The 23,726-nt window shown below is 36.3% G+C and overlaps 2 protein-coding genes across 5 annotated transcripts in view; one reads left to right on the plus strand and one right to left on the minus strand.

The window, feature by feature from the left end:
• Positions 1-23,726, plus strand: part of LOC118279920 (T-complex protein 1 subunit epsilon) — a 324,585-nt gene that overhangs the window by 106,060 nt on the left and 194,799 nt on the right. The window lies entirely within an intron of this gene.
• On the minus strand, positions 544-11,763 carry LOC118279917 (serine proteinase stubble). The gene is made up of 9 exons (XM_050702385.1): positions 11,488-11,763; positions 7,144-7,376; positions 6,527-6,722; positions 5,720-5,837; positions 3,304-3,433; positions 2,649-2,769; positions 1,792-2,039; positions 1,149-1,256; positions 544-786 (listed from the first exon to the last, which is right to left on the minus strand). The coding sequence occupies exons 2-9, from the start codon at positions 7,304-7,306 to the stop codon at positions 608-610; spliced, it is 1,263 nt and encodes a 420-aa protein (XP_050558342.1). The 5' UTR covers positions 7,307-7,376; positions 11,488-11,763; the 3' UTR covers positions 544-607.

The following is a 23,726-nucleotide window of genomic DNA, read 5'->3' on the forward strand; positions in this document are numbered from 1 at the left end:
TATAATCTTGTCCTGTCCGACTCTGATGCCACAATCATGGATTATTTATTTATTTTCAGCCATAGTCTTTCCACTGCAGGGCCTTCGTAATCTCCTTTTACTCGTCTCTTCTCGTAGAGCTTTCTGTGGCCAATCCAACCTTGCGGCTTTTTGACCAACGGCAATAAATAAATAAATCATAATTTATATCCCTGTCGTTAAGCGAAAGAGACACTAATACCAGACCAGGAACTGAGGAAGAGTTCAGCAATAGCCCTTCAGTCTAGTATTGGTTTATGAGATTTACCGCCTACCGAGCATAGGGTTGCATCGTATTTGTATAATTTATATTAACGGTAAAAAGGAAAAAGGGTATAAGCGACATTTTGGTCAAAAATGAGTTTATTATGCTATCCTACATAAATTTTCCGCTCTTTTGAATGTGCTTACTCTCATGGCTTTACGATGACATTTTTGGCGTTTATATTCTAGCAAAAAAAAAAAAATCATTTTCCTAGTTTTTTTTCGACGACCGACGAGTTTAAAAGGCTCTCCTGAACATTTAATTTTTTGTCGCTTATTTCCTTTTAACCGTCGATATAGACAGGCCAAGAATAAAATCACACTATCAAAAGTCAATATAGTTGGTGTGTTCGGAGACAACTCCTCGGATCCAGGTGCTGGTGACCTTCACGTTGTGGTAGATGCCGGGCTGATGGTCCACGCCGCAGCCGAACCCTGCTGACGTGATGCCCACTAGGTAATAGCGGCCGTTGTCGGATACTATTAGGGGACCCCCTGAGTCACCTGGGAAAGATAAAGGTTTTATACCAAATGGCCCATTCTCACTCCCTCATTTTCAATCCCTAAAACTTCAATCCTTTAAATAACCCAATCCTTAATAGTAAACCCCATTTGAAACCCTTGATAAAAGTAACTCTAAACCGGACTCACTCATGGACGAGTAATAATTTTAGTTATACAATGTACGCATAAGTATCTGCTGCGCCCTCTGCCCCGTAGCAGGAATAGGAATGATGTGGTTTTTAGTCTGTAAGAGTCTGACACTCCCTTTAGCCTCATTCATAGCTGGATAATTGCAACCCATACGTAAAGGGTGTTGCATATAAGGCATGTAAAATCTACAGTGTCTGATGAGTAGAAATTACCTAAGCAAGCGTCCTGATGTCCATCTGAGTGTCCCGCGCAGATCATCTCCGAGTGTATCTCCACTGAGATCTGCTTGCTTCTATGCCAGTTGATGCATTGCTCTTTACCTGAAAGTTTCATAAACATTTACTTAATAAAGCTTACTTTAACACAGTCATTCATGTCCCTGGGACGCGCCGGACTTCAATGTTCCGGTGTTTTCATGGTTGTATCTACTGTAGATCCTGGCTTACAGGAGTTGCAGCAGTGTGGGAGGTTGTAGCGGGCTTGTCCCATAAAAAAAAGCTTACTTTAATAATAGCAGTAAAAGGGTCTAATCCTTTTATCACCAGACCTTTTGAGAGAGTTTGCTTTTTTACTATCATAAATACAAAATATGTTGTGCAGTCTATCGCTCATCAGTCGAAAAAGAGGTATTTAGGTCCATAGTCTGATGTCACAATCACACAACCATAAGTAAGTAAATATGTATTTGCAATAGACTCCTGCACTGACAAGACATTATTCGACAAAAGCGCCATCTAGAAAGCGCAAAAACTTAATCTCTCATTATTTAAAGAAGAAACTATGATGATAAGAAAGAAAGAAAGAAAAACAGTTTATTTGCACCATTAAAAAAGAAGACAAGATAAGACTACTTACTTAAAATAGGCACGGTAGCCGACCGTAACATGTTAGTTCCTGTATGCCCAGTACTTGCATCCGTCTTTCCCCAACCAGCTATCACTCCGGCCCTCCCTCTCAAATCCATATCCCTCTCTGGCAGACAGATCGGCAGAATATGAGTAGTATAGATTATCGGGCGAGATAACTTTAAGAGGGCTATGTCATATCGGTCTGGTTGCGTCATCCGGAACTGAAAGAGTGGATGCAGGATTTTTTGGACGACCCTGGAAGAGAAAGAGGATATTAGTACGTGTGTCGCCTGGACAGTCACCGCTACCATCAGTTGACTGGACATCTACACTACATGAGCTGCTGTTTACATGTGAACATTAGTGTCGCCTGGACAGTCAATCTCGCATATTGTTTTGCCTTCAAAATTAGATCTAATAATAATGGATGATTAAAACTATTTCAAATGCGAAGGTAGAACATACAGAGGTTAAATATATTTAGAACCAAAGTTACATCCATTTTGATTTGATTGAAGCATGCCCAATTTTGATGGTAAAAAAAGCTTGTAGAAACAGTGTCTTGCTACCATCAGTTGACTGGACATTTATATACTACAAAAGTCACTATTCACATTTAAACATTAGCTCATGATGTAGCTAGCCATGTCTCTATAAAATTTTAAACTGACATGGTCACTAACACTATCATTAGAACTTGAGACGGGATATTTACCATGTTTATTTATGTCGATGAGTTTCCGATATTTCGGCACTGTTACAAGCGCCATGATCACGTATGAACGGATGAGAGGGATGGAGCTATACAACCTACATAGCTCCGTCCCTCTTGCACTGCTCTGGTTTAATGGTAGCCATGCTTACCCTAGTTTCCTAGCAGTGTGGGCTCCAGCGCTGGTGTCCAACGCTCCCAGCCACACAGCAATGTCACGGGGTCGAGCGCGGGACACGCAGTGGGCTGCTGTTGCGACATACCATCGGGATACTGGAAGAAATAAGATGTTTTTAGACTCAAAGATTGTGCTTTGGTGTAGATCTGTTTTAAAATTATCAGCTCGTAAAAATATGGAGAGCATCGCTTACCATCAGGTGAGATAGTGGCCAAATCTTAACTCATTTCCTGATACCTGGAGATGGATTTTTTCTTCCAAAAATTACAAGTACAGACGTATCAATTAATAATTAATACAACCCGTGACAGTCCACAGCTGAACTATGTCTTCCCTTAAGAGGAATTGATATAACATTTGGTATCGGGCGAGATCGAAGTTTAAAAGTTTCAGATTTATTTCGGCTGTACCTAACATATAGTTCCTATTTTAGTCTCAGCTCTTAATCTGGATTAGGCTACAATGTGTTGTGGTCTGATGGGTCTTTGAGGCGCCCGGGACGCTGTACCCACGGGCAATATGTAGTCCTTTAGTCGACTCCTACGGACACCCACAGGCAGAATAGACATAGTGACAAATGTATTCTTCTTTACCATCTTATCTAGCTAATTAAATAAATAACCACATACCCAGAACACCTCCACATTGGAACTCAGAGATCCTGACGTGCGCTTGCCACGGGAACTCGGCGAAGCGCGCCTCCCGCCCGCCGATGATGCGCTTCTGAATCATCTTCGAGGAAGACAGGCCGCAGTCTACCTGGAAACCGTTTGATGAGGGGATATAAGACAACAGTTTTAATGACATGGCTTTGTCATCTTCAAGGTAGAGTAAAGTTTCGGTCTGTTATCAAGGATCATTTACTTTTAAGTATAGAAGGACTGCGTCGCTGGTCGAATGGTAGCAAGTGCGACTGCCGGGGGTCTCGGGTTCGATTCCCAGGTCTGGTAAATTATTGCTGAGCTTTTTTCGGTTGTTCGAAAATGTCTCACGGAGTCTGGGAATGTGCCCAGTATATGGCAATAGGGTCACCACCTATTATATGGGACTTACAACATACCCTAAATTGTGTTTTTTTTTAACATTACGTGCCGTAATGTGCACTTCTGCCTACCCCTTCGGGGATAAAAAAATCAAAAACCGACCCCAGTAACTACAGGCCCATCTCCCTTTTACCAACATTTTCAAAAGTCTTTGAAAAAGCAATGTGTGATAGAGTTTACAACTTTTGCGAAAGATATAACATTTTTAACGACAGTCAAAATGGGTTTCGTAAGCATCGATCAACAACTCTAGCCGTCTATAAATATATACAAGAAGTATTAAACATTTTAAATGACAAAAAGTACGCTGTAGGAATCCTCCTGGATATGACAAAAGCTTATGACAAAGTACAATTTAGAATTTTATTAAATAAGTTATACGGAATTGGAATACGCGGTACTGCACATAATTGGTTTGCATCATATTTAAAAAACAGAGAACAGTATGTGGAAGTTCAACATTTTAATTACAATAAAAAACAAATAACACAGGTAAGATCAGACAAGAAGTTTATAAATGCATCTATTCCCCAAGGTAGTGTCATTGGATGTCTTTTATTTTTGATATACATCAATGACCTCCCAAAAATCATGAATGAGCCATGTGTGCTGTTCGCAGATGATATTTCTATTTTAACCTCATGTAATGATAATACCAACTTAAATGAAAAATTAGACTTAATATTTAATAAAACAATACAATGGATGGATAAACACAATTTAGAAATAAATTATAAAAAAACTAAACTTATGACATTCCACCCATACCAAAAACCTCCACTGCCAGTAAACTATTCAATAAACGGGACGAACATTGATGTCGAAAAATCTTTTACGTTATTGGGACTTACTATTGACTCACACATCGCCTGGAAAACCCATATCCAAAACATAAAATCTAAAATCTCTAAATTTTGTTATGCTTTTAGAGAAGTAGCGAGAACTACTGACCTCCATACATCACTCATCACCTATTACGCGTACGCACACTCCTGGTTTAGCTACGGGATCATAATGTGGGGTAACAGTACGGATGCCCCTGCACTTTTCATAATGCAAAAAAAAATAATTCGCATACTTACAAATATTGAACAGACTGATAGCTGTAGGCCGTTATTTAAAAAACATAAAATATTAACTCTCCCTTGTCTATATATCTTGGAAGTATGTAAATTTGTCAGAAAATACAATAGCTTCTTCACTAAGCGTGGAGACAAAAATAAAGACCGCACTGTTAGGCATAAAAATATGTTAATGCTACCCACTTCTCGCATTACACTACATTCAAACAGTACATATGTAATGGCAATAAAAATCTACAATAAGATACCCAACTCATTAAAAGACGAGATTAGCGATAAAAAATTCATTAGCAAATTAAAAAATATACTCATTGACAAAGCTTACTACTCCTTAGACGAATTTATTAATGATAAATTATTTTTAGTATAACAGTGACATTTAATTTAATTATAAGTATATTGCATTTTATGTTTTGTTCTGTACGTGTAGCTATTGTATCGATTTAATTTTGTTTTTGTCTTTCAATTTGTGCAATATTAAGTAAGTAAAAACTGCTAAAATAGTATTATTAAATTATTACTTTATTAATGATTAATGCCTAAGATTTTAATTTGATAGTCTTAATAAAATTAATGTTACCAATGTTATAAATTTTTATATATCTTTTTTTATGGAAATTTACCGATAAATGTAATTACAATTTTAATACTATTTAAACAATGTTACCAATTAATAATGTAAGTAGATTAAGTACTTTTGCGGTGCCCAATAGGGCCCATAGTTGAAACATATTACTGTAAAACTGAAGACCAAATTGTACACTATGGATGCATTAAAGTGATTTGATTTGATTTGATTTGATAAAAGGCGTGACGATATAAAAAAAAGAACGACTACGATCTGCATTTTACACCTCGACAGGTTGTTACACTAATTTCACTATCTAATATTATTTAATTTCTATCGTCCTATCCCTCACCTGCCCCACATCGTCATCAGCTCGGCGGCGGAACACGTTGGTGGGCACCACGCTGCGTTGTGGCACCTGCCGCAACTTGGGCGGCACCACCTTGTACTTCCAGTCTGATGACGGTATACTGCGGGTGTGAGAGACAATCTCATGAGCAAGTGTTATACATGCTTATGTATGTAAGTAGATCTCATCTTTACTACGTGGGACGCATAAAATATTACCTTTTAATCAAGTCGTGATTTTTAAAGCTTCATTTGGAATGTCCAAGTGAAGAAAATTATATTATATTCTATTCTGTGATAAATGGGAATAGGTACCTTACTTACGTTTTATGATGAGATTCGCAGAATCGCGAAAAGTAGATATCTAGTATGCATCAAGAAGTAAACTAATCTTTCCAATTTTATTGCCAAAACACCAACCAAAACTAGTTTTTTTTTTAAGTTTTCCCCACACTTAAATTTTCTGCTGTGTCATGGGTGCGTTTACAAATATACAATTTCACAGACAGAACAAGAGTTGTTCCAGACCCGAAACAACAATTTGTGGATCACACAAAGAGTTTATCCGTACTGAAATCGTACCTGTGACACGTTAAACGGCAGCTAATTAATTCTCCATATTCAGCCACCGTTCCAGCCATTCCAGTCATAAAAAATATTCAAAATACGATAAAATCTGTTTTCGTGCGGGAATCTTACCAGCGACACGTTAAACAGCAGCTAGTTAATTCTCCATATTCAGCCACAGTTCCAACCGAGCAGTCATAAAAAATATTCAAAATACGACCAAATCTGCTCGAATTCCACCCACCTGTTATCCAGCACATCATTCCTGCTGGGTTCAGCGGGCACACAACAGGAGAACAGCCAGCTCCCTCCACACCCTCTCACCCTGGTCCCTCCTCGCAGCCAGCAGGTAAGGGAGAGGGTACAGGGTCTGACCTCTGAGCCTAGGTTACAGGAACTTGGGTAGCCTAGTATAGAGGCTAGAACGCGGCTTGTGAGAGCTAGAAAAGGAGAAAAGATTGTTAAGATTAAAAGTTGTATGACTTTTTTATGGTATAAACCGGTAAACGAGCAGACGGATCGCCTGATGGTAAGCAATCGCCGCCGCCCAGGCGTTACAAGTGCGTTGCCGGCATTTTGGGGCTTAAGAATTTAAGGGTTGTTGGGGAATCGGGGATTGAGTGTAATTGGGCCTCCGGTAACCTCACTCACGCAACGAAACACAACACAAGTGTTGTTTCACGTCGGATTTCTGTGAGGCCGTGGTATCACTTCTGTCGAGCCAGCCCATTCGTGCCTCTGGTGTTTTAAGTGTCTATGGGCGGCGGCCATTGCTTACCATCAGGTGATCCGTCTGCTCGTTTACCGGGTTTAACCATAAAAAAAGCAACTAAACATTAAATAGTTTGCATACAAACTCACATTCGCCCCCAACGCTGCCCGTAACATTTAAAATAACGAGCGGAATCAGCCATTTGCTGGGCCGCCATTTTGTGTCTCGCGTATTCTTCCTCCTTTGAATGACGTTCTGTTGTCTATGGTGCAACGTTTGCCGCCATGACGCGTCATGTTTCACCGTTGACATGGCGGTATCCCGCGGCAGTGGTTGGACATAGCGTGTTCTGTCACTTCGCTTTCGTTTTAATATTTTAGTTCTGGAATGAAAAAAGAAATATTATGTTAGAATGGTAGTGAAATTGGGATTGCTTTGTCTTATTTCTAATTTTTAACCACTGCAACTCTGAATATAATAATGATTTACCAATACCGAGACATAGACAGTAGCTATTGGTTTTTTTTTGAGAAGGAAAGTCATCCAATGTCCTCTCTCGCCTTGTGTCTTGTGAGGGGAGAGTGAGTGTCAGACTCTTACTGACTAAACATCACCCCGTTCCTTCTCCTGCTTTTCGAGCCGGAGCCCCGGTAACCCGATAGGTAGTCAGCAGCTCTAGTCAGAGTCTAACACTCCCCTTCGCCTCACCCAAGACAGGAGAAGGCATTTGATGATTTTCCCTCACAAAAAACGGTTATCAAGAGAGATTCTTCTAAACATCTTAATTATAATCGGTCTTATTTAGCAGCCTTCTAATTAAGTAGTGCTGCCTCCATAATTTCTGGGGGAAAGTGTCATGCGTCACTTCGCTTGTAGGCCTCGACCCCACTGCTTGTAACACATGTGTATTAAATGTTAACATTCCTTATTGAATATCATATTATTATATTATAGTAACATAAGTAGAGTTGGTAGCGTGTCTTTAGTATCTAGGTGTAACTTTATTCCCATGTTATTGGGGACGGAGCTGATAATCAAAAAAGCTCGGCGCTCTGTAACCTTAGTATGAGTTGGCTTTACGTTTTAAATAATCGAAACGAGACCGTGTTCTCTGATTGGCTAAGGATACAGGACACAATTATCGAACGTTAAAATTATATGAATTATCTGTCAGCGTCACTATTATTATTTTAAGGTAATATAATTTAGACAACAGCGTAAAACAACGTTACGGAAAATTCTAAATAGAGAAATGAGTTTTTTTTATAGAATAGGAGGCAAACGTGCAAACGAGTCACCTGATTGTAAGTAACGAAATTTATCCAACACGAGGATCATACATAGAAAATTCGTTAATTGTTATGCTATATTATCGGCTTATTCACGTAACTGTTTGAACTGACTAGTTTCAAGCCACGCTAGAGGCTCATATTCAAATGTATGAATGCTGCTGAAGAATATAATAAGCCGATAATATAACAGTTAATTTAGTAGTTATATTATAATTAGTCTCACGAAAGTTATATTATAATTATAGAAAATTTATGTTTGCTAGCGTGCTTGTAACCCCCGAACCATAAATGCAGTCATACAATATTAAGTAACATCAAATACACTATGTGCATACGATGTATGTAAAGTAGCGAACCGACTTGAATACAAAATCAGTAATATGCAAATTCAAAGGATATCCAAAGATGTACAATACATGCACTGGACTAATCGTTAGGTTTTAACCCATCGACCAAATTAACATCGTCGTAAGGGCCCCGAACGTGGGTTCACTGAATTTATTCCCCTCAAAATAAAAAGAAAATATGGGGCGCCAAATAAAAACTCTTATGTTCCGCCAAAGCAGCTACGCCACTGAATCATTTAATATACTAAAATCTGCTCTATCTAACTAATCTAACAAACATTCTGACAACCGCATCAAAATCGGTTCAGCTAACCGCGAGATAATCTTGGACTAAATATACATACAAACAAAAACAAGACAAACTTGAGTAACTCCATTTGTCAAAGTCAGTTTAAAAAGAAAATTAAAATATTTCTAAACTCGAAAATCTTTTCAACACCACATCCATTCACACTTACAAAGCGACGGACAGACGGACAGACTGACTAATTTGTAATGTTAATTAGTTTTCACAACTCATCTTCACGCAGTATTGAGAGACCGAACAGAGACGGACAAAAGGCGTCAACTTTTTAATTTTTTAGACAACTTTCTTCACCGAATATATAAATGAATTATATATTTTAGAAATCTTTAGAAAAAAAATGTCGTCAAAATTAGTGGCCATGGAGTTTCTTGGTTTTATGTACGAGTTAAGAGACATAAGCACGTTGATTGCCGAGTTAACAATTTATAGGTTTGACTTCTAGCGGTAGCACAAAGTGTCCGGGTTTGATATCTGTGCGATCAACAAATTGTTATTCCTAACCAGAATGTGATTTTGATGTCAAGTTATACATATTACATTTATTATGTATTTGGTAACACATGCACATGTTTTTTAAAGTATTATAGCGAAGTATATAGATATACAAGAACTGTTTATGTTCCAGAACAATGATGATATGTAGCATATTTCTAAACCAGTTTAGTAGTTTCGGAGTATATTCAATGAAAACAAACAAACAACCAAAGAGTTTTAACAATTCTAAAACTACGTTTAAAAAAACCGTCTTCAAACGCTAACTAATAAAACACATCTTGAAGAGCGAAATCCTATTTTTTATGTATGGTAATATACCTAAAACCTTCTCTTAAGTCTGAAAAATACTATACTGAAAACCACATCAAAATCAGTTCAGCTAAATAAACGCGAGATAATCGCGCACCAACATTTATAGGTATACAAAACCAACTGAGAAACTCCTTTTTCTTAATTTTACACTTCAAACCTTTTTCGACTCGCAAATTGAACCCGATTTGACCATTAAATAACCAATTAACCAAGATAGTTAAAAACCAAACCAAACTATATTAAATACCGTTTAAAAAGTAAAAAGAAAGCTATCAAATAACTGACACAGTTAAATTAACTGACCGACACTCGGTGACCTTAAATAATAGGCGGTTGACCTTGAACCGGAGTTTCGGTCATCATCAGATCAACAGCTTAAAGTAGCCACTACTGGACAAAGGCTTCTTCTTGTATGAAGAAGGTTTGAGCATTAATCACCACGTTTGCTCAATGCGGGTTGGCAATTTCAAACTTATAATTCTAATTATAAGTTTTTTCTTATAATTCTAATTATAAGTGTTTTCTTATAATTCTAATTATAAGTTTTTTAATTAACTGTAGGTGTCCTCGCGATCCCGGAGCTGCCGACTGCCAACTGGATTATCGGAGCTCCGACTTGAAAAGCAGAAGTAGGTTGGGGTGGTTTTTAATTAGTAAGAGTCTGATACTGCCTGTCGCCTCGCCCAAAGCGGGAGAAGGCATTGGATGATCAACAGCCTTTTAGCAATCAAAAATTTGTTTTTTTATTGTGGAAAATCATCCCATGACTTCTCCCACCTTGGGCGGGGTGAGAGGGAGTGTCAGAACAGTCCCTCTTACTGACTAAAAACCACCCCGTTCCTACTCTTGCTTTTCGAGCCGGAGCCCCGGTAAACCGCTAGGTAGTCCGCAGCTCCGGGAACTTTAGCTGTGCAGGGCTTAATAGTCATAGAGTTTAAATAACAATTTTTGACATTTGTTCTATAAAACTTATGTAAAAACATAGATCGATCCAGAGCTTTCATACTACTATTTGTATACTATACTAAACTGTTATTTATTTCGGTCATTAGTCAATGATGTATTAGTTATCTAGTGAATAGAATTAAACTAAACTAGAAAGCAAATAGATATTCTATTAAACCTTTAGGGGATAGGCAGTATAATATTTTTTTTAGAACAAGTGATGTAGTTTCTTTCTCGTTCTTCTCCATTCGAAGCTACATTTTGGAACGAGCACTTAGCTTTACTGATAGATAAACTGACGGATAATCCAATTAGAGATAATCAAAAGTGCCTAATTTTGGATTAGTTGATATAAATGTTTTGACATTGATTTTGTCAATAATTAAGCACTATTACTATTAAATTATAAAAAATAATTATAAATCTAAAATAGTATATTTAAAATTCAGTTCATGATCGCTATAACATTTTTTACCTCTTAATGTAATTATAAAAGCGTAAACAATTAATCCTTTATAAAAAAACAAAAGCTCAGCTAATCTATGTTGATTTACAATCAAAACATTTCATTTAGTTCTCAAATAAAAAGAAAAAAACAAAAAAAAAAAATGTTTACTTTTTTTCACTTTAAAACAATTAAAAACTACAACAGCGCTTAAAAACTCGCGAAGGCGCAACAACAATATTAATGTAGGCCACTGTACAAGAGAGCAAGGCATCTTTAATCTAACATTTCTCCATATCTAAGTAACGAGATTAAACTTAAAACAAGATTTCGAGGACTATACAGCTCACCTGACGCGGCGCCTTTCACTTTTCGATAAGAAATCACTTTCACTCAACAAAACTCAATTAGAATTAAAAACTTAAAAATAAACACACTTATTTCAATTCGTCAAATCAAATTTGTCATAAAAGAACAACTTTTAAACGCGACCTCCTTCGACGAAATCCTCTTTTAAAATGACAGCGTTGGAATAAAACGTTCGATTATTTGAAAAATTTTCGAGCTTTTTTTTTTAAAGAGCCGTGCTGTGGCGACGGCAGTTGGTTGTGTACTGCCTCGTTCTGCCTTATTTTCTCGGGACTCGTTGAACGTGGTCGCGCTGTCACGATTATTACAGACCTGCTTTAAGGTAATATTTCACGTTTTCGCATCGTATCGGAAAGTATGTTGTTGTGGAAAAATTTAATAAATAGTGTCGCACCGATGATTATTTGTTAGATATCCGTCAATCGAGTTTGTAATCGAGTAATCGATTGAATGGTACACTTTTTTTTTAATGGCCGCTACGTGACTATTTTGTTGTGGTGGTATTTTGTTTTTTTTATTTATTTATTTTTCGTTCAGTAGTTTTGTTGTTTGCTATAAAATTTACTTATTTAGGTATGTTAGTGAAATTATTAACAATTAAATGTAAATTAGGCATTTTCAATTACGATCGCATGCGAAATATTAGGATTAAAATAAAAAAAATACTGCCTGGTTGATGGAGTGGTCGTAAGTGCGACTGCCGGACACGGGGCCTCGGGGTCGATTCTTGCGTCGGGCAAAGTATAACTGTTATTATTTTTGCCTTTTCGACAATTTCTCAATAGTAGCACGGAATCCGGAATTGTGCCCAGCATATGGCAATAGGCTCATTCCCTTTTACACGGGACGTGCATGTGAAAAGTGGGTGTACATTGTACTGTTTACCATTTCGGGAATAAAATGCGTGATGTTGCATAAAATAAAAAAAAAAAAATTGGGGAGTAACCAACATTTCACATATTTTTCAGACGGAAAATATTTAGGCATTGTTTTGTTACTAATTAAACAATTAAACTTTCCCTTCAAGTGCTTTTCACACCATGACAGCGAGGATATTCTTTATCATTCTATTTTATACACTTTCCTAAATGTGGGAACGTTTTAACTAAATTCAATTGTAACGGAGTTTCTCAATTTTTGGGTAATTTTATTCGAAAATTTCTCACTAATAGTACCTAATTTTTATGACGGGGGAAACCTTCAAAAGACGCCTTGCTTGTTTGGGAGAAAGATTAAGGAGTATGAGATTTTTATCTCATTAAAACCACCCCGGTGGCCATCTTCAGCACCGATAGAGGGCACTGAGACCTCTGATAGACTTGCTCCGGAGCTCCTATGGTGCAAATCCAGGGAGAAGTGCGTCTCCCATTAGCCTCGCCGTGCAAGTAAGTACGGTATCACGTAACCGCTGTGCTACCGTCCACCGCACGATTATCTACCCTGATGGTAAGCGATCAGCGCTGCCCTGGATAATATTTGGGTGTCCATACCCAAATATTATCAATAAAGATTTTGACTCAATATTTTGGGTTCGTTCGATAGATATTATCTTTCATTGATCACCAGCCACTCCACTGCTGAACAGAGCCCTTCCCTAATGACTTTCAGATCAATTCTTTACGGCCAATTTCAGTAACCTATCTATCTCTACATTTGCCTACTAGAGATAGAATTTTGACATTATTTTTCATTTAGTATGGAGCTTATGTCAAAATACTATTCCCAGTAGGCAAATCTCCGGAGCTGAGGACTACCTGGCGGGTTTACCGGGGCTTCGGCCCGAAAAGCAGAAGTAGGAACAGGGTGGTTTTGAGTTAGTAAGAGTCTGACACTCCCTCTCGCCTCGCCCAAAGCTAGTCCAGGCAAGCCAATGCATGATTATCCCTCACTTAAAACAAAGCCTTTTTAATGACTTCCAAATCGGTCCTTAAGAAGTCTATGTTTTTAAAACAGTGAAAACTAGGTACATAAACCTTCTACTTAACCCAGCCAAAAAAGGCGGTAAACACTAAAAAAGAGAAATAAATAAAAACCGGTGTCAAAAAAAGAGTTGCCAGTGTTTCAAGTGGTGACGTCATCGGCGCCGGCGCATCAAAAACGCGTTAGCAAAGTGAAAACGAATCACAATCCGGTGTAGAGGGAGTTTTGTTTAAAATTAATGTTTTGTATGATGTCGACTTTTTTATTCTTAGAAGTGGTAAGTAGAGATGTTTGTATGTTTGTAACACTCACTTTTGACTTATTTAGGACATATATTTGAATTATCCTTTTAATTTATTTAAGGATCACGATGTGATCTTCTAAATATGCCTTTTTTTTTCAAGGTTTTAGTATATTACCCAATTTAAAAAATTACATCGATGTGGGTTTTGACTTGTTCCGATTTGAATCCGGTTGACATGAAGCAAATTGTAGCTCCTTCGGGGTTCAGCCACATTATGGAAACGCGTAAGGTGTTTATAGTCATAAACATATAGATTACATTTAATGTTTGTACTTAAAGTTTCAAAATCAACAGTCTTATTTTAGTAGTCCGCAGCTCTACCTACCCCTTTTTTTAAGGAGGGAAATCATCCAATGACTTCTCCCGCCTTGGGTGCGGCGAGAGGGAGTGTCAGACTCTTACTGACTAAAAACCACCCCGTCCCTACTTCTGCTTTTCGAGCCGGAGCGGTACCAGCTAGGTAGTCCGCAGCTCCGGAACTAGTATATACCTAATGGCCTGCTTTTTACTTTAATAGTACATGTTAGACCTATTGTATCACCAAAAGCACACTAATAAATACTTTGACTTTGAAAAGGGAAAACGGCATGTTTATTGATACGTCTATATAGACGGTGACGTCATATGCACCAGCGCATCAGAAACGCATTAGTAAAGTGAAAAGATTTCACTGACGATGAAATAAATTATAATTTTATTTCTTGGTAAAAATGCAGGAAGATGGATAATTTCAATAATGTATAGTTATTTATTTATTGTTAAATGATTACTAATAGCGGGTTTATTATACAAGTTAAACACACTTTTTTATCAAGACAATCTTAAAATTCCATAAAGCTTTTTAAACTGACATGGTCACTAACACTATCATTAGAACTTGAAATGGGATATTTACCATGTTTATTTATGTCTATGAGTTTCCGATATTTCGGCACTGTTGCAAGCGCTATGATCACGGATGAACATTCCATATAGCTACTGAAAGTAAGTTATTTTCACTAACTGAGAATTGAAATTGGGAGTCTGTGAAAGTGTGTAGTCGTTATTAATATACTATTGATCTTTGTTAAAGTATAATAATCTCTAGAGTTTTGTGTGTAAGTACAGATAGCAGCAAAAGTAGATGAATTTCCTATTTTTTTGCATATATGGAATTTAATCGTGGTACCTTATTTTTAAAGATCGTCAAATCGCATAATGGATGATCGACGATCCATTATGCGATTTGATGATCTATTTCTAATATTTATTCATAATGCAAGCTAGCTAAGCTAAGCTAGTCATAATGCACTATTTCTTAAAAAATCGTCGAAAATATAGATTTTGACGTTTATTTTTCGATTCGATTCGATTATTTTGAAATTGACAGTTTGAAAGTAGCCTATCGTGTTCACAGCCAATCCTACTTTAATTGGCTCAAGGCTCGAACTCGAAACACTCTGCTATTCGACCACCTTCGGGTTACAAACTATATACTTAGTCAATCCCTAAAGGAAATATTTTTGAACTTTATTTGTAAACCGTATCTACATTCCGATCAGCGAAGATTACGTGTAATATGTAAATAAAACTCATCGCAATGACGTCATAGGCGCCGGCGCATACAGAGAAACTATAAGAGAGATTGTTTATGTTTACTGTCTTGTTGGTTGAGTGGTTATAAGTGTAACAGCTGAATGGAGGGACCGGTGTTCGAATCACAAGCCGATAAAATAATTATGGCGACTAGATACACAAGTACTACCTTTTTTTGAGGGGAGGAAAATCATCCAATGACTTCTCCCGCCTTGGACGACGCGAGAGGGAGTGTCAGACTCTTACTGACTAAAAACCACCCCGTTCCTTTCCCAGCTTTGAGCCGGAGCCCCGGTAACCCGTTACGTTGTCCGCAGCTCCGGATCTAATCAAGTGTCTTAGGTTCGACTCACGAGTGGATAGAAGTATTTTCGCAATCAGGCACAGGTAGGGAATTCTGAAAACCTGAAAATTATCAGTAATTACAGGGATTTTGGAAAAGTGTTAGTGAATGGTAAAAGACTCACCCCTTATTACATATGGGACTCGTAACATAACTGGTGAAAAGTGTATAATGTGCGCTTTACATTGTATATGTGTACCTCAAGGAGGCCCAATTACCCCCCTTCCCAATCTTCCCAATCCCCGATTCCCCAACAACCCAAAAGGCCGGCAACGCACTTGTAATGCCTCTGGTGTTTCAAGTGTTCATGGGCGGCGGCGATTGCTTACCATCAGGTGATCCGTCTGCTCGTTTACCGGCTTCTTCCATAAAAAATCCTCTGCCCACCCTTTCTGAAAAAATAAGGCGTGTTGTTACCATGTTATGTAAATAAAACTCATCGCAATGACGTCATAGGCGCCGGCGCATACAGTGAAACTATAAGAGAGATTGTTTACGACTCGAGAACCAAATTGGTCTGTAATTTTTGTTTCTCGGAAGATTCAAGTTTTCCTGCTTGTTCGTAAATATATTTATTTATTTATTTTACAGTTTATGCACATTAAAACAATGTGTGTTGTGAATATATTATATGCAAACTGCTAAGGAGTGGAATTCTTTATGTAAATATTTTACTCTTAACAACATAAATTAAATATTGAATGGGAAAAATCAAACAGCTCTACTTTTTTTTTCTGGAATAGGGGTAAACGAGCAGACAGATCACCTGATGGTAAGCGATCAGCACCGCCCATGGACACCCGCAACACCAGAGGAGTCACAGGTGCGTTGCCGGCCTTTGACCATCTTTATTAAAACTATATAAAAAAATATTAAATAAAAATAAAACAAATTTTCTAACACTTTTGCCCCTAACTGTACGATATTATAAACACATTTATACACGACAGTACATTGATAACCACGTGATGAGTGGTGACGTCACCGGCGCCGGCGCACGGTGAAACTGTTCATAAGAGAAATTATAATTTGCCAAGTGAATCGTCATTGTGACATTATGTATACATATATTCGTATTATGGTTGTACATGTATGGTTATTGATTAAGACTTCCGACTTGAGTAAAAGGTTATGAGTTCGATTCTCCAGTTGAAGTGATGTGGACGTTGTTTAGAGTTGGTGTTTGGTGATAGTTATGTCATATTATTATGAAGAAATAAATATTACAGCTAATTATTCTGCCTTACCTCCTATGAAGAATGAAAAGTGTTATTTTATTATGAAATATATAATAATTATAATATATTAAAAACATGTTCTACAAACGTTGCAATAAGTAAGCTCGCGCGTTGATGTCTTTTGTATGGAGATTTAGTCAATCAGTTAGAATTATTTTTTTACTGGGCTAATATTCATTATTTGACTCTAACTAATAACAAACGGAAAATAATCATGAAATATAAAAAAAAAACAACTGTGTTTCTATTAATATGCATGGATATTATTTTGGTATTTTTTATTGTATACTTAAATATAAAATATATTTTCAAAACTATTTAAAAATATGTTCGGTTATATTTACCTTTAAAACAAAATTGTACAACAAAAGAGACATCTATGAATTGTATGAGACACTGATTTCTTTACGAAAGGCTTTACTTGACGAGGTTCGTGTAGAGAAAGGCTTCACAACACAAAGTCGTAGAAATATAAAGCTAGATGGCGCTGCTTTGTGTGAATAGAAAATGGTAATAATCAGTTGGATTTTTTTCTTCAGTATGCATGAGTTAATTATTAAACTAATATATTAAATTATAATATTAGATATATTAAATATTAAACTAATTATAAATATCTAATTCATTGTATTGTAATTTAATTAATGAGCCTGGAAAAAATAAAGCTCTTTTTTTAATTGTTCGTCGAAACTATTCCAAGCAAGGTTTTTTCGCTCAATTTCGAGTCAGTCAGGCATAGTATTTTAAAATTTTCCGATTTAGATGATTATTACAACGTATAACGTACCTGAAAATCAGAAAAATACTAGAAATAGTAATGACATAAGAATTTCATAAATTTATATATACCGTACATATAATGAATTTACAAAAAATATTGGATGGACATATAGAGACCAGTTTGGCGATATATTAAAGAAGGGCCAAATTTAAAAGTACCTTTAACCGACGAGCATGCATGAAAAGACTGATGACTGTTGATGAAGCGAAGGAGGTGTGTAATCATAGCAATTATTCGCGTTCTATTATTTCTGCCTACCCCTATGGGAGGCAGGCGTGATGTTATGTATGTATGTCCAGAAATATTCAAACAAAGATAAATGATATTTATTTCTGTAAGTAGGTTATAAAATAACAGTTTTACACGTCAATATTTCAAATAGCTATTTGAGGATGGCCTGGAAAAATTAGAAAGAAGTTGGAAAATGGTTATGGCATATAAAATAATATAACACATAACTATCAAAAAGTATGTTAATACGATTACAAAATAGAAAATATTCGACCTTAAAACCTCCAATAAATATAAAGGTTCGCGTGTCTTTACCAAAGGTAATTAATTATTCACTCATACACATAGACACAAGTTTTCTTACAAAAAAAGATATTTTTTTTATTTCCAAACAATCATTAAATTGATTGATCGTACACAACCGTGTCATGGACACTTCCTCTTTCTTTAACCGACTTCGAAAAAACATTGGTGCTGTGTTCAACGTTCATGTAGACAGTTATGTACGTACGCACTTATGTATGTACGTAATTCTTCATGTTAGGCTAAAAAAAACAAGGTAATATACTTGAAATGTTAAAATTTGACTTTATGATTAATACAACCTTATGCTGAGTTATAGACAATTTGACACTTTGTTATCTGTGGTATCTCGTTTCGATTATTAAACTACATAAATTTCTTTGATCTTTTATTTAATAAATTCATCAGGTTATGGGCCCAGGCCACCTGATCGCTTTCTCAAAATTGTTTAATAGTATAAAACAATATAAAAGAATATAAAAGTTTCATTGAATCCGTAATAAATGTAGTTCCGAATAATCATAACCTTAAAGTCAACACTCATTTGTTTTTCTTCCGAACTCTTCATCAGCAAAATGTCTTCTACAAACACGATGGCACTGATTGAAAAACTGACTGGAAGAGAGAACTATCCAACGTGGAGATTCGCCGTTCAAACGTATCTTGAGCACGAGGATTTGTGGCAATGCGTCACAGCGGAAGAAAGAGTTGACCCCAAACTTGACACAAAAGCTAAGTCAAAAATAATTTTATTGGTACATCCTATCAACTATGTACATATACAAGAAGCGAAATCTGCTAAGGAGGTGTGGAATAACCTCTCTAGAGCTTTTGATGATAAAGGGTTGACACGAAAGGTTGGCTTATTGAGAGATCTGATAACCACAACATTAGAATCTTGTCAGAGCATAGAAGACTATGTAAACAAGATTATATCAACAGCACACAAGTTAAGAAATATTGAGTTCGATGTAAATGATGAATGGCTTGGTACGCTATTGCTAGCTGGCTTACCTGAAGTCTACCAGCCAATGATTATGGCACTCGAAAGCTCTGGTGTGGCAATAACTGCTGATTCTGTGAAGACTAAGCTATTACAAGATGTAAGAAGCTCTGAAAGTAGTGCATTATATGTGAATAAATACAAAGGGAAACAGTTACAGGTTGCCAAACAAGCTACAGAGAAAACATCTAAAAGTAAAGGTCCAAGATGTTTTGTGTGCAATAAATATGGACATGTAAGTAAACACTGTTGGCATAAGAAGAAACAGTCGGATCAAAGTGGAAACTATGTGGCAGTACTATCTGCTACTGAAAACAATGAAAATGGATGGTTTATAGACTCTGGTGCGTCAATGCATATGACGATGCACAGTGACTGGCTATATGATATAATACCACCACCGATTAATACAATAAAAGTGGCAGATGACAAGAAACTCTTAGTGAAATCTTGTGGCAAAGTAAATTTAAATGTGATTGGCAGTAATGGCAAAATGAATACAATTCAAGTAAAGGATGTTCTTTATATTCCTGGTTTGGCCACCAATCTTTTATCTGTCAGTCAAATTATTAAAAATGGATGTAAAGTACAATTTGATGAGAAAGGTTGTAAAATATCAAACAGAAATAATGAACAAGTTGCCACTGCAAAGATGAGTAATAATATGTACAAACTAAATACTCATAGTATGCCTGCCTACACATCTGTAACAAAAGAAAATGACTGGTATTTATGGCATCAGAGAATGGCCCATTTAAACTTTGAAGACTTGAATAAATTAACAGAAAGCTCTGGATTTAAGCTAGAAAATAAAGAAAAAGTAATATGTATTTCTTGTCTTCAAGGAAAACAATCAAGAATACCTTTCCCTACTGAGGGATCACGAGCTCAAAATGCACTGGAACTCATCCACTCGGATGTTTGTGGACCCATGGAGGTATCATCCCTTGGAGGTGCTCGTTACTTTGTAACTTTCATTGATGACTTCACTCGAAAGGTATTTATATACATATTAACTAAGAAATCAGAAGTGTTTGAAAAATTTAAGGAATTTAAAGCCTTGGTGGAAAATAAACTTGGTTTTAATATAAAAACACTCCGTACTGATAATGGGAATGAATATTTAAGCAATGATTTTCAGCATTTTCTTAAAAGGTCTGGCATTTCTCATCAAACATCCGCCCCCTACACCCCTCAACAAAATGGTTTAGCGGAGCGAATGAATAGAACCCTATTAGAAAGAGCAAGATGCATGTTGCTTAACGCAAAACTACAAAAGCAATATTGGGCTGAAGCAGTGACAACAGCAGCATATATCACAAATAGATGCCCGACAAGGGTGTTAGATTATTTAACACCAGAAGAAAAATGGAGTGGTAAAAGGCCGGATATTAGTCATTTAAAAGTTTTTGGTTGTGAAGCTATGGTTCACATCCCTAAAGAAAAAGCCAAGAAGTGGGATCCAAAGGCAATAAAGATGATTTTTGTGGGCTATAGTAATGAAACAAAAGGCTACAGGTTCTTTGATCCAAAGACAAGAAAAGCTTTAATCAGCAGAGATGCAATTTTTATTGAAAGTTCTGTAAAGAGAGATTATGCAGCTATGCCATTATCTGAGTCGGTCTCCGAATCAAAAATTGAAAATGAAAGCCCGACTAATAATGACACAACATCTGAAAGCACTGAAGACTCCTACCAATCAGATGATGGATCTGTATATGAACCAGATGAAACACTTGAGGAAATGGAATCAGAACGAAACATAACAACTAGATCTAGAATGCGGACTGCCAAAATGCAAGGTAATACATATATGTGTGCAGATGAAATAATTGATCAATATGATGTTCCAGAAACCTATGCTGCAGCAATATCCAGTGACAATGTGCATGCTGAGAAATGGAAACAATCAATCAATGAAGAACTAAGTGCACACCAAAAGAACAACACCTGGAGTTTAATGGAAAAACCAAAAGGAGTACGACTAATTGACTGTAAATGGGTCTTCAGAATAAAAGATAATGGGTCAGTTTTTAAATCAAGGCTATGTGCTAAAGGATGTGGACAAATAAAAGGAATTGATTACACTGAAGTTTACTCTCCAACAGTCAGATATGATTCAATAAGAATCTTACTCTCAGAAGCTGTTCAACATGAATATGCAATGATGCAGTTTGACATCAAGACTGCATTTTTATATGGAGATGTGAAAGAAGACATTTATATGAGAGTTCCTGAAGGTTTGAATGTCCCACCAAATCAGGTATGTAAACTTAATCGTTCACTCTATGGTTTAAAACAAGCACCAAGATGCTGGAATCAAAAATTTGACAATCTGCTTAAGAAATTTGGATTTAAGAACAGTCATGCAGATAGATGTGTTTATCTTGGAAATGTTGATAATAATAATATCTATTTATTACTTTATGTTGATGATGGCCTACTGATGTCAAAGTCAAACAAAGCATTACAGAAAGTAATATGTGAACTTAAAGATAATTTTGAAATCACACAAAGTGATCCAAAGAATTTTGTAGGAATGCAATTAGAAAGGTTTGAAAAATGTATTTATATCCATCAAACAAAATACATTGAGAGATTATTATGTAAGTTCGATATGAATAATGCTAACAGTAATAACATTCCAGTTGACCCGCATACAACTCTAGAAAAGGGAACTGAAACACCAGACAAGAACATACAATATAGAGAAGCTGTCGGTTCACTAATGCACCTTGCAGTGGTAAGCAGGCCTGACATCATGTATGCAGTCAGTCTGGTGAGTCGCTATTTGAATAGTTATAATCAAACACATTGGAATGTTGTCAAGAAAATATTTCGATACTTAAAAGGGACAAAAGACTATGGCCTATGTTACTCGCCCTCAAGGAGCTGCCTTGAAGGCTACAGCGATGCAGATTATGCAAAAGACACTTGCACACGCAGGTCTTTGACAGGATATGTATTCATAAAGAATAGTGCAGCTGTAACATGGGCAACACAATGTCAACACAGTGTGGCATTATCCACTACTGAAGCAGAGTTCATGGCTGCATGTTCAGCAACCAAAGAAGCCATATGGTTAAAAAGATTATTAATAGATATAAATGCATTTAACCAGAACTCTATTTGTTTAAACATTGATAATCAAAGTGCAATTTGTTTAATTAAGAATGTAGATTATCACAAAAGATGCAAGCATATTGATATTAGATATAATTTTATCAAAGAAAAATATTTAGAGAAAGAAATAGATCTTAAATATGTAAATACCAAAGAACAATATGCTGACATCTTTACTAAGGCATTACCCAAAGAAAAATTTCAATATCTTAGAGATAAAATTGGTGTTAAACAATTGTCATTTTTATAAAATTATATTAACTAAATGTAACAACTCAAGTTGTAAGTGTAGTTACTAAAAGTTTATTAATGTAAGTGTGTAATGGGTAAAAGTAATGTAATTTTTTGTTTTTGTAAAACTCATAGAGAGATGTAAAGTTTAATTTGGTGAGAGTGTTCAATTCTTTTGTTTTTATAAGTATAACTTGTAGATGTAAAGTTCAAATTTGGTGAGAGTGTTGAAATGTTAAAATTTGACTTTATGATTAATACAACCTTATGCTGAGTTATAGACAATTTGACACTTTGTTATCTGTGGTATCTCGTTTCGATTATTAAACTACATAAATTTCTTTGATCTTTTATTTAATAAATTCATCTTGGGCGAGGCGAGAGGGAGTGTCAAACTCTTACTGACTAAAAACCACCCCGTTCCTACTCCTGCTTTTCGAGCCGGAACCCTGGTAAACCCGCTACATTTTTAGTTAAACCCATTGTCTCTAATCTTGAGGTTTCAAACTAGAAATAACACTAGGCCTAACATGCATTTTAAAATTACTATATTATACGAGTATGTATAAAACGACAATATTACATTGTATACCTACATATGTATATGTATTGTGTAATATCCATGTATGGGGTCAGCCACCCATAAGGCCGCGCTATGAGCCATAACCTATGCTTTCCTATTCACCTTTATTATAGCTGTTTCGTAAACATAAAACATGTACAGTCGAGTTCAAAAATAAGTTGCTACGTGCATTGTGTTTGTAAATAGTAGTAAATATATGAATTCTGTATTTTTTATGGTATAAGCCGGTAAACGAGCAGACAGATTACTTGATGGTAAGCAATCGCCGTCGCCAATGGACACCCGAAACACCAGAGGCGTTACAAGTGCGTTACCTGCCTTTTGGGGATTAGGAATTTAAGGGTTGTTGGGGAATCAAGGATTAGGAAGATTGGGAAGGGGAGTAATTAGGTCTTCCGGTATCCTCAGTCACACATCGCAAGCGTTATTTAACGTCGGTCTCCTTTGAGCCCTTTGTATCACTCCGGTCGAGCCGGCCCATTCGTACCGAAACATGGTTCACCCACGTTGGATTTCAAAGATTGCAAACTAACAAAATTGTCGTTCTAATTATAAAGAGAACTTAGGAAAAACTTTTACTGGCGT

The sequence above is a fragment of the Spodoptera frugiperda genome, chromosome 22 (assembly GCF_023101765.2).
Source record: "Spodoptera frugiperda isolate SF20-4 chromosome 22, AGI-APGP_CSIRO_Sfru_2.0, whole genome shotgun sequence".
NCBI lineage: Eukaryota > Metazoa > Arthropoda > Insecta > Lepidoptera > Noctuidae > Spodoptera > Spodoptera frugiperda.

Bases quoted from the DNA above. Each gene is read 5' to 3' on its own strand.
- LOC118279917 (XM_050702385.1), bottom strand. From the start codon at position 7,306: ATGTCAACGGTGAAACATGACGCGTCATGGCGGCAAACGTTGCACCAT. The intron at 3,434-5,719 runs GTGAGGGATAGG...AACGGTTTCCAG, and splicing joins CTGATGACGATGTGGGGCAG to GTAGACTGCGGCCTGTCTTC. The intron at 787-1,148 runs GTAATTTCTACT...TATCTTTCCCAG, and splicing joins ACATCAGGACGCTTGCTTAG to GTGACTCAGGGGGTCCCCTA.